At 42.0% G+C, this 12018-nt stretch overlaps 1 protein-coding gene across 1 annotated transcript; it reads right to left on the bottom strand.

Annotated features, from left to right (window-relative positions):
- Nucleotides 1-409: 409 nt before the first annotated feature.
- Nucleotides 410-2092, bottom strand: gadd45aa (growth arrest and DNA-damage-inducible, alpha, a). Its single transcript, XM_072364293.1, has 4 exons — nt 1907-2092; nt 1351-1452; nt 983-1208; nt 410-678 (listed from the first exon to the last, which is right to left on the bottom strand). The coding sequence occupies exons 1-4, from the start codon at nt 1954-1956 to the stop codon at nt 565-567; spliced, it is 492 nt and encodes a 163-aa protein (XP_072220394.1). The 5' UTR covers nt 1957-2092; the 3' UTR covers nt 410-564.
- Nucleotides 2093-12018: the final 9926 nt, after the last annotated feature.

A 12018-nucleotide genomic window follows, 5' to 3' on the forward strand; every position in this document is an offset into this window, starting at 1 on the left:
TCGGTTTATGAAACACTAAACACACAAAGTGTCTTCACTGGATGTGTAGCCCTTCCCTTTTTAAATCATGACAACAGCAACGTCAACATGAACATTTTTAATCAAATAAATTGCAATAGGTCCAGTGTTTCAACAAGTGCTTTGTTTCTGCAGAGAGGCCTTGGTCCACTCAGCAGCTCCATGTTCTGGCTTCTCCCCACTTTTCAGACTCGCAACAGAGGCTTTAACCAAACAAATACATGATATAATCCTCCTGTACAGTGTCGAGCACACAGACTTTTTATAATTTCCAACTCATGACGGTACAAGCCCCTCACCATCTCTTCCTGGTTGCAAAAGTTGACAGACCCAACTCCAAACAGCCCTGTCCAAAGTGGAAATTCCAACCCTCTGCTTTAAAAAAAAAACAAAACTCTTAAATACATCCCATGCTGACAGCAAGGTTTCTTCTTGTTTTTTTGTCTTTCCCCATCAGCAGTGCTTCAGGTAAGTCATATGTGTCCATCAGGGTTCACACCTGTGCAGATTAAATTCCCTTCTGAACAGGTTTAAGTAGCTGGAAGTTCATCGCTCAGGCAGATTGATGATGGGCACCCACTGGTCCATACAGCGACTCTCTCTGCAGAATCGGTTGAGTTTGCTTAAAGCAGGGTCCTTCCATGACGTAGAGTGTGTGCTCTGAAAACATTAAGATAAAAAGAATGAATTATTAAAAATTATCAAGGCACACTATATATATATAAATAATTGTATTTACATCTTTACAATACAACAGTCAGTCCCTGTGTGTGAAAAAAAAATTTCTCCTGAAATTCTTCAGAAGTCATATGAGGGAGGAGTCATGAACGGGCAAGTATGGGCAAGTTCTCCTTTGAATTAGTTTCACTCATGTGCACATGCCTAAGCATCATGCACATTATAAACACACCAAAAACATTAAAGCTGTTATAAAACGTGTAAACTGAGGAACAACTGTACTTACAGTAACAAGGACACAGTGTAGGTCCATAGGTTCACCCCCACTCTGTTTTCCACATCCTCCTCCACCCAGTATTTCTGCCAGGCGCCTGGTGTTGTTGACTCTCAGGATGCTAATGTCATTCTCACAGCAGAAAGCCTGAATGAGTGTAAAGTGGATCTGCAGGGCCACATCTTTAACGTCATCCTCATCAGTAGCCAGGATGCACAAAACCACATTATCAGGGTCTCTGTGGAAGATGATGGAAAACACAGATGCTATTAGTGGACTCATGTCCAGCCGTAATACCCTGCTTAAAATACGAATATGTTTAGCAAACGGTTATAAAAATGTGCCAGGGTTGCGCGAGACACCTGTGACAGTGTACTTACACATTGAGAGATTTGGCAGCCTCGTAGACGCCGACTGTAATGCAGCCCTGTGGCAAAGCAGAGGTCAGGACTTCTTCCAAAGCTTTCGCCACTGTATCCATTCTGCAAAAAATACACATAGTTTCATGTTAACATCGTTGCAAAAACTTTTCACTGCCCTCTCTGTGGTTGACGTTTGTTCGCTAGACTTCTCGCTAACAACCGGCGCCGTTTCGGTGACGTTTGGCAGATGTGAGCAAAATAGTTGGGGTCAGTTAGGACCGTATTGGAAAGTAAACAGTCACTAAAATGCGGTTATACTAAGTTAAAAGATTGAATTTGTTAATCTAAAGCAAAGTTGCAGTGCAATATTAGCTAGTTACCGAAGTGGTCTCGCGACCGTCTCAGCAGCAGTTTTACGGTTGAACTATGCGTAGAAATAAAAATAGCTAAACAATTCTCTCTATCATGCACACAGTTTGTGCATGCATTGTTGCTGCACAAAACAGTATCAAGGTGCTGCTCTTAAAATAAAAAAACTACATCAAATTATGTATAAATAATCCGTAATATTTACCTTTCCTGGGAATAATCTCCATTTAGTTCCTCAAATGTCATGTTGTACATTAAATCGAAATCCCCTTAGTGCAAAAAAAAAGATATCGTACTGAGATGTTATCCTGGTATGTTCTCGACTCAGCACACTTTTTTTCTATCTCTACTCCACAGTGCTGCAACTGAAAGATAAATCTGGCAACTTCACATTAAAACAGTCTGGGACAATGCGAGTCAGGAGAATATTTGCATAGGTGCGATCATTGGTCGCATGCAAATCGGCCTTGGGTGAGATTGGACAAACGGCTGAAGGCGTGTCTGTCTCCAGCCGAGTTACTACCTTAGCCGCAGCTCTCTGACAGTTGGACAAAGACCTTTTCAGTTTTGTCACTACCATAGGCTGCGTCCGGCTATGTCGAGATAACGTGCGCACAGCTGTATTGTTCATTTTAATAATGAACATCCAAAACCAAAAAATATTACACTTGCTACATCTAATTCGATTGGTTCTGGAACAACGTACCTAATAAAACAGAGGAGGCTACATTTTTACACTCCAAATGAATTAATCTCTTTATACAAAATAATTGGATGATTAAATAAAATGAATGTTTTGCTGCGGAACTCACCCTTCGCTGTCGGACAAACAGGACAGTCTTTAAAGCAGCTGCATGGCAACGGGACGCTTGCTCGGAAATCTACTCTCTGATTGGATAGGTTGAGAAGCTTGCGAAAACCTCGCGCGCGAGATCCAGGAGACTGACTCGAGAGAGACAAGAGTGTGAGAGCAGAGCTCCTTAGCTTTGCTGTAAAGTTGGTTAGTTTCCCTGAGTTATAAAACTAAATGTTAAAGTACACTCGATATATATATATTGTTTGTTGTAACTATTACCAAGACATAAACTCAGGATGTCCAGGTCTCAGATACAACACAAACCAGGCGTAACCTATCCGTATGTACCTGCAAATGCTGTCCCTGGTAGCTGCAGACTCTACTTTTGCAGTAGTTTACAAGATGTAAACTGAAAATGTAAAGAAGTTAGTCCTGGACAGAAACTTTAAATTACTCTAAGTTGAGAATGGGAGTCTTGCTGTGATGTTTTGGCAATGTTATGCCGCCCCTCAGTGGCTTAATGAGATAACTCCAAGCTGTACACTGAAACATAGCATGGTAGTAATGCATTGTACAACAACATACTGCCCATGGGGAAAAAAATATGGAGTGAGTCACCACTCTTGGAGAACGTTCATTTAGTTGCTGTCTTGTAAAAAAATAAAACAAAACAAACAAAAAAAAAACGCAGGCATGATTTATGAATTCAGTAATTTAATTTTACATCTTAACAATATTTTTCTGTAAAACATGCTTTGGAAAATAAACTGAATGAATAAATAGATATAATTACTGTCATTTTTGGCAAAAATAAATTAGAGGGAAAAAAATTGAATCATGAGGAGAGAATTATGGAAACACTATGGAAATAGATGCAACAAATATGCAAACAAAGTCTAAACATGCGACTGCTCTTAAAAGAGGGTGCCTGCGGAGCTTAAAGAGCTGTTGCACTTGTCTGATTGGTAGGAAACAAGGCTCCAACAATAGAGCTGTCAGTGGAAACAACAGGAAGGACTGCAAAACTCCTGAGTGTGGCAAAAGATAGTTTTTTTTTAGTCAGTCATGTCTAAAATTTGGAGCAAGTACAAATAAAATGGGACAGTTGTAAACGGGAAGCATACAGGTCAACAAAGGATGAACTAGGAAAGTAATATGTCTGAAAACAAATTGACAGAAACAGGAGTGAATGTTTGGGACTGAACTGTAAGAAACTGGTTGAAGGAAACAAGATTTACATACAGATATGCCATATACAAACCATCACAACAGAGGAAAACAAAGATATATGGATGCATATCAGAGGTCCGTTTCACAAAGCAGGTTTAGTGAAAACTCTTGAGTTTATTAACCCTGAAATAAGGAAAACTTAAGTTTTCCGTTTCACAAAGAGAGCTAACTCAAACCAGAGAAAGAGAGGTAACTCGAGCCTGTTTCAGAGAGAGAGGTAACTTAAACTCTCAATCAGTTACCGTAGTAACAGATTCTATGAACCTAACCTGGTCGGGACCAGGTCTTTCTCAATAAACTTGGAGTTTCTCTCTGTCTCCTTCCTCTTTCAGCCACACACCATTTGATTTCCTCATTCATTCAGTCAGCAGGCGAGTTTTGGCGTAGCCTAGTTCTAGAAGTCCATTAGGCACAGTTGGAGGCAACTTTTTTTTCACAAACATGGCATGTCCTTTTGACAACAATTCCGTGGATGAAGGTGCAGCATTATTGCGCAGAGAATTAAATATTCGAAGGGAGATGGTTATCAGACCGCGCATAGATGTTTTAGCATTTCCAGACAATTATCTGGAAATTTTGAACGGTATCATTTCACGTTGCAGTCTATTATTTACAACACAACCTAATCCGTCCTTATATTTGCAACATTACAAACCGTAGCCATGCTCTCACATCCCAGCAAATATTGTGTGTTGCACTGCGTCAGAATGTCAGAGATGCAGAGCACTTGAGCAAGGAAACTGTATGCAGGGCGACCAGAGACAGCATATGCAATAATCACTTTAGAGTTAAGTCACCATCATCACCACCACCACAGCAGTCAAATAAAGAGAGGCAATACAAATTTCATTTGGTCTTCTTTATTTCCTACAAATACAAGAGCTAGTTCAGTTAATGTTCCAATAGTTAATATAATTAAAATAATTCATCTGTGACCATGCACTCACCTTTAACTTGTGTTCCAGTATTTCAATTTCCAGGTCTGTCTTCCTAATCTAGCAGTCCAAGTAGAACATTTACTTATAGTTTTAGAAAAAAAAAATTCAGCAGATGAATTTTATAAACCTCTTTTACTGTCACCTGGGAATACAGAAGGAGGACATTAAATTATACAGTTGCACATGAATTCCACAGAATGAACCTCTGGTGCTTACTGAACATCTTCCTGTGTCAATCTGTGCAGTGGGAGTTGAGAGACCCTCCTGCTGCTGCCCAGCCATGCTCTGTTAAAAAGGATGAGAATGTGTTAATACTTCAGTGTAGGCTAAATGTCACTATATTCAACCAGAATGTTAAGAAATGTGAATGGGAAGAGAACAATAAGTAACATATGAAGATGTTACCTCTATAGGCCTTTCTGGATCCCCCTCTGTAAAGGCAGCAGACACCGTTTCCTCATCCTCTTCATCCCAGATAGTATGTTTCAGTATACTTAAACTACCATTTGGTAAAATCTTTGGAGTATTCTCCAAAGATTTTATTTAGTCTGTTGTGGTGTGAGGGGGCTCCACCAGGTAGATAGCACCATCAGAATCTTTTGGGACAAAAAAAAAGACATGAAAGACAAATAAATATTTGTATGAATAGGCTAAAAAAAAAGGCCTGTTAGATTTTATAAAGGCACTTGTGTCTTGGGGGTGGACTCAGAGGATGCGCTCCCTCCAGGGATCCCCTCAGCCACAGGCCTTCCAATATTCTGGTTTTGTGCCAGCTGCTCTGCCTCCGTTAGAGGTGGCGGTGCTGGGCCACCACCCATTTTATGGGCATCTGCCTTCTTTCTGCTGGCTGAGTAGAAGTCTGTGTTAGTTTGAATAGTCTATTATTTAATTATTTAAAATTATTAATTATTTAACAGAACATGATATAGATGAGAAGACGTTTATGTGTGAAAACAGCATTATGTTGCGTATAAACAACTGCAAAGTCAAATAGCCACTTAATATTTACTTTACAGTGTAAAACAGGGTTGCACAAACTTTTTTGACCCAAGACCCATTGCAAACCCACACACATCGTTTCCAGCCTGCAGTAACTAACCTCACAACAGTTGTTCTTGTTGTCACACAACCACTAGACATCACATCACAAACCCCCTCTCTCTCAAATACACACATTTGGTGTGTGCTCCTCACATACGTGCATGCACACACACACACGCATGTGCCCGCACGCACACACACACGCACACACACACGCACACACACACCAATCTGCCTGATGAGCAATCGCCATAACTGACCTTAATATGAACCAAACAGAAAAATAAACCAGATACAATAGATACAGTAGATCTCTTAGTTTGAAAAAAGGAAATCATTTCCTACCCCAGTGGGAGACCTGGTACTGGGAGTAGGAGGCTAGCTTCTTGTAGTCAGGAGTGTAGGAGGTGGTTGCAAGGCGTAGAAAGGCTGCAAGGTGGTCATCGGTCATTGTTGATCTGTACTTGGACTTGACGATTTTCATGTGCGAAAAAGCAGACTGCACAAATAAGTTGATCCAAAAACAGCTGTCAGGTTCAAGGCACATCTTCTGAGATTGGGATACTTCTCCTCCACCAGTAGTTTCCAGAACATCTTGCTTTGATCTCAATGTCATTTTGCAATGTCAGAATCTCATACTCAAGAGCAGAGCTTTCCAGGTTGAAAAGTGATTTGACTTTGGCGGCAATGTGATCAACATCAATACTTGCACCAAATGGATAACACAGCTGGCTACAGGCTCGATGGATGCAAAGTCAGTAAAACGCCTCTCAAACTCTGACGAGATGCTCTGATCATGCACCTCATAATGTGCACTGTCAAGCTGTGTCACACTTCTACCTTGACATTGTAGTTCTGCTTGCATGTGAGGGAAGTTGCACTTACCTGTTTTGTGAAATGTCATCTTTTCCAAAGTACTTTTTATCTTTATTACCAAGTTCAGTTATTTTGAAAGGATATGTATCAGAACCATGGAGATTTTAAGATTGAGCAGGACTGAGCCATGTACCAGATCTATGAAACAACCACTAATTAGGCTTGAATATTAAATATTTAATGTTACAACCGATGGACTGGAATAAGTATGACTGGTACAAACATTGTTAAATAAACAAGATTTTATTAAAAAATTAAATTTTTTTATTAAAATATATATATATATTGAAACAAGAAAAATTAAAATAATAATATATATTTATTGTTATTACTATAAATAATACATATAATTGATAAATAATGAAAAGAATAATATATATATATATATAACAAGACATTTTACGGCAGTTCCATTCACATTTCATGCTTTTCATCTGCATCCTGTAAAAAAGTAAACAGGGACAGGGAGAATGGTTAGATAACACAGCAGGTAGCGCTTAGTCTATACTTGATACAATACATTTCCAGCATCATATCAATGGGTGGAGACTGCTAGATAAGCAGATAGACAAATGACCCCCCCACCAGCCCCCTGATTGATATTAATGCTTAGAGAGAAGCCTGTGATCTTTGATAATGTTGAAGTTCAAGACATCTATGGTTAAATAATTTTGTAGATCAGTGGTTTTACCATGGTTGGCTGTGCAGCCTTCGATCAGAGAAAGGACTCCGGATGTATGGCTTCCCCAAGGACATTAACCGCCGGAAAAGATGGTTGGCGATGGTCAGCAGGCAACACTTTCAAGTTAAAGATGACAACAACAACAGAAAACTTTGTGAAGTAAGTAATGGCCACAGAGGTTTTATGATAAAGTTACTCAAATTTCAAAGGGCCTTAAACACCTGAATGTAAAGAAGAACATTACAATTAAAGTTCAACAGAAAATGTGAAGTATGCAGGGGAAACTGATCTTAGCCTACGACTTATGACATCATTACCTCCTGGCAGTTACACTTTGAGGACAACCACTTCACGAACACAAAAAGAGGCACACGGAAGTTGAGAGCAGATGCTGTCCCAACCATCTTCATCCATCGCCCCAAGCCCAAGAGGAGGAAAACACCTTAGAGGATAATGGCTTCTGCAGAAGTTAAAACATCTGATGACCACACTTACTGCATAAAATCAAACCTTGGTATGATACCAGTGAACACAGTCTTTCCACAGTTTTTCTCATTTCGTGTATTTCAAAAACAAGATATTGTTCATCGACATTTCATGCAAACCAAATGTAAAAATAACGATATCTAAGAGTATATTTCTTATAGCTAATGCTTAAAAATGTAAAAAAATAAATTAAAAAAAACCTTTAAAATGCTGTTATTTCATTAACTTACCAGTAATTGTTCTTGACGAGCAATTGAGTTCAACGGAGCTCCGTGCCTCGTGTGGAACTATTGGCGTCTTCTTAACCCGGAAGTATCGTCCGCGATTTTTTACAACGGTAGTCAATGGGAGTGTATATACTCTATAGCTCTGGGTGAATCGAAAGTAAAAAGCAGAAAGCTGGCAAGTCAGGACGGCACCCCATAAGGGGGATTCAAAATGTGTCGCTGGAGTGTCTATGGGGGTTTCAGGTTGTGTCATTGATATGTATCACCATCGGCCGTTTCTCGTGGGGTCCCTTAACAGCCACTAGCCAGTAACAGCTAGTAGGGGCCCTATGCAGGGGTTTCCCGATCCATCGACGTTGCAGTGTCTAAAGCAGTTCTATCATTTAGTTATTGATAAGGACCAATGTCAGCCTTGTCTTGGGGCCCCTTCCAGCTCGGAGCCCAAGGCAATTGCCTAGGTTGCCTGTCCCTGGTCATCTAGTCCCTGGTCTCGCATCACCCATTAAGGCTAGTGCCTTGAATGGAAACTAACTATTCACAGTCACACACACCACAGAACTTGTAGTACTAACCTTTGGTGAACACTTTGAACTAATTAACTTTTTCTTGTATCGCTCAACACGCGCACATTGGAACTGGGACATCCATGGCTGGTAAAACATAATCCACATATAGACTGGCCTACGGGCAAGATTATTGAATGGGGAGCAAATTGTAATGGAAGGTGCCTTAAGGAGAAAGCACTTAAACCTTCTACCTCGATGTTTAACACTGTTTCTGCTCACTCCGTCACAGAGTCCCAGTACCTGGACCTGACTACTGTCCCCTTCTGTTATCACCACCTCAAAGAGGTCTTTAATAAAGCTAAGGCCACGTGCCTTCCTCCGCACCGACCATACGACTTTACCATCGACCTCATTACAGGCTCCATGATCCCCAAGGGGCGGTTGTACTCCACGTCAGGACCCGAACGCCATGCCATGAAGGACTACATCGAGGCTTCACTGAAGGCAGGCCTCATCCGTCCATTGTTGTCACCTGCAGTAGCTGGCGTTTTCTTTGTCAATAAAAAAGATGGTTCCCTGAGACCATGCATTGACTATAGCCCACTTAATGATATCACAATTAAGAACCGTTATCCGCTTCCTCTCGTGTCCTCTGTTTTTGACCAGCTCCAACAGGCTAATGTGTTTACCAAGTTGGACTTGCGTAATGCGTATCATCTGGTTCTAATCAGGTAAGGGGACGAATGGAAGACTGGGTTCTACACTCCAAGCGGACCTGGTCATGCCATTCGGACTAACAAGCGCTTCGGCAGTTTTCCAAGCCATGATTAATGATGTGCTCAGAGATTATGACATCGGCAACCGGGAACGTCTGGCTGTAAAGGTTACCTTGGAGGAATGGAGACATTGACTGAAGGGAGCTCTGCATCTATTTATTGTTTGGACTGACCACAAAAACCTTGACTATATCAGGTATGCTAAAAGACTAAATTCTCGCCAGGCCAGGTGAACCTTGTTTTTTAATCGATTTTGCTTCACACTGTCTTACAGGCCAGGGTCCCGGAACGGCAAACCAGACGCCCTGTCTCGACTCTACGACCCTGAGTCTGTGGCCAAGGAACCTGAACTCATCCTTCCACTAAACTGTGTGGTTGGAGCAGTGTCCTGGCAAATAGAACATCAGGTAAAGCACACGAATGATGGGGCGCCACCACCTAGGGGTTGCCCAGAAAATCGTTTGTTTGTCCCGGTTGATCTGCGCCCACAGGTGATCCAGAGTTCATCTCCCAGTTCTGGAGGGAGTTTTGTCAGTTCACTGGCGCCACAGCAAGCCTGACGTCAGGTTACCACCCAGAAGCCAACGGCCAGGCCGAACGCCTAAATCAGCAATTGGAAACATGCCTCCGATGCCTGGTGTCTCAGAAGCTGTCTTCGTGGAGCACCCACCTGGTCTGGGTAGAATTTGCTCACAACTCACTGCCCACCTCTGCCACAGGTCTGTCTCCCTTTAAATGAGTGTTTGGCTACCAACCTCCAATGTTTCCAGATTCCAAAACCGAAGTAAGACCTCTTCTCACGCCATGGTTCGCCGATGTCATCGCATCTGGGCCGCTGCTCATTATGTTCTCATTTCTCAAAGTGACAGGATCAAGGGTGCTGCCGACCGAAGACGATGTCCTGCTCCAGAATACCAGCCCGAGCAGAAGGTTTGGCTGTCTGCCAAACATCTCCATCTCAAAGTCCCATCACAGAAGTTGGCACCACAGTTTGTCAGTCCATTCCCCATCTCCAAGATCGTCAGTCCTGTCACCATTCGTCTACGTTTACCCAGGTCCCTCCGTGTACATCCCACCTTCGCCAAGTCAAACCTACCAAGGACAGCCCCATGGTTCCACTCACCAAGCCCCCACCGCCTCTGGAGGCTGCAGACAGAGGCCTCCTCTACAGGGTCAAGAGACTGTTGGCTGTGCGCAAAAGGGGTCGGGGGAAACAATTTCAAGTAGACTGGGAGGGATACGGACCCAAGGAGAGACAATGGGTTCCACAGAGCCACATCGCTGACCCCTCTCTGATCCAAGACTTTTACAGAGAACATCCAGAGTAGCCTGGACCGTCGAGAAGGGGGGGTTCTGTCACATCATGGCAGGTTTTTTAGCTGGTCTTGTCTCGTCATTTTCTGTTTTATTTTGAAGGATTAACTCTCCCCTCGTTTCAGGTCACTTGCCCTTCCTCATGTGTCACTAGTCTGATTGTCTTCCCTGATCCCAGAGTGTTTCCACCTGTTCCCCATTCTCCCCCCATGTATTTATAGTCTGCGTGTCCCTCTCTCCTATGCCAATGTGTTTCATTACAAACCTTGTGTGCGTGCGATCATCCTGGCCTTGCAAAGCATTTCACAGTCTTCAACCAAACCTTAGCGAGTAAGCATTTCTCCCTCCTTCAGAGTGGTTTTCATTTGTACGTTTTTGTCTCATAGATCTAGTCTAGCCTTGTCTAAGTTCATAGCCCTTTTGGTTTCCTCCGTAAAGAGTTATTTTGATTTTGCTAACTTTCATAGTGCCTCCATTTTTATAGGAGTGATTTTGATTTTGTTAACTTTCGTAGTGCCTCCATTTTATAGGAGTGATTTACTCCTTTTAGTTATTTGTTAATGTTTATAGCTCTTTTGGTTTTTCCTCCTGGAGTGGAGAGATCATTATTTTTGATGAGTTTAATAGCCACTCTTCTCTCACTATAGTTATTAAGAGAAGTGAGTTAGAATTTCATAGTCCATTTATTTCTTTGACCTGGAGATTTATAAGTGGTGTCAATAAAACTACTTATTGTGAAAATCCCTGCGCCTTTGTCCTGACACAGTCCGACAACTACCATTTATCGTTTCCGCTGGGTACCGTAAATGCTGCCAAACAAAACGATTTGAAAGTGGCAGGGGCATCTTCAATGCTCATACTGGTATTTTCTGACGTCATTCTGGCTGCTTTCTGCTTCCCGTCCTTCTCCTCCTCTTCTTCTTCTAATTCTCCTTCTTTAGGGTCCGGCAGGCTAGACGTAGCAATGGCGCATTACTACCCCCACAGGTCACAAATAGAAGTTTGGATAGCTCACAAATATCCTCGGACTCATTGCACAAGATCTCGTCACAATTAACAATCGGGACAATTAACTCAAAAACGTCTCAAAATCATCTTGTAACATTACAGAGATTGATGAAGTATTCACATTAGTTATGGAACTATGTTGAATACCGAAATATGAATTTTTACCGTACCTGTGGATCAACAAGGAGAGGACGAGAGTTAGCGTTGCTAATTATGGGTGCCCCATGCCAAAGGCAGGGCACACATATTACTATTGCTCATACTTATTATTTTTCCGCTTCCGTCACGTTTTTCGGCGCGCTACTCGTCCAGCAGCGAAGGTCCGACTAAAATAAAAAACACATGGCTGCGTGCGCGCCGATCGGGAGAGGTGTGCTTGTATTTTTCTCTCTCATTACTCGACTGGAATAGCAGATAAATGGGAAAAAGCGGGCAAA

Source organism: Leuresthes tenuis, unplaced genomic scaffold (genome assembly GCF_036924035.1).
Source record: "Leuresthes tenuis unplaced genomic scaffold, fLeuTen1.0.hap1 SCAF_14, whole genome shotgun sequence".
In the NCBI taxonomy this organism is placed as follows: Eukaryota; Metazoa; Chordata; class Actinopteri; order Atheriniformes; family Atherinopsidae; genus Leuresthes; species Leuresthes tenuis.

Bases quoted from the DNA above. Each gene is read 5' to 3' on its own strand.
- gadd45aa (XM_072364293.1), bottom strand. From the start codon at position 1,956: ATGTACAACATGACATTTGAGGAACTAAATGGAGATTATTCCCAGGAA. The intron at 1,453-1,906 runs GTAAATATTACG...TATTTTTTGCAG, and splicing joins GGAGATTATTCCCAGGAAAG to AATGGATACAGTGGCGAAAG. The intron at 1,209-1,350 runs GTAAGTACACTG...CATCTTCCACAG, and splicing joins GCTGCCAAATCTCTCAATGT to AGACCCTGATAATGTGGTTT.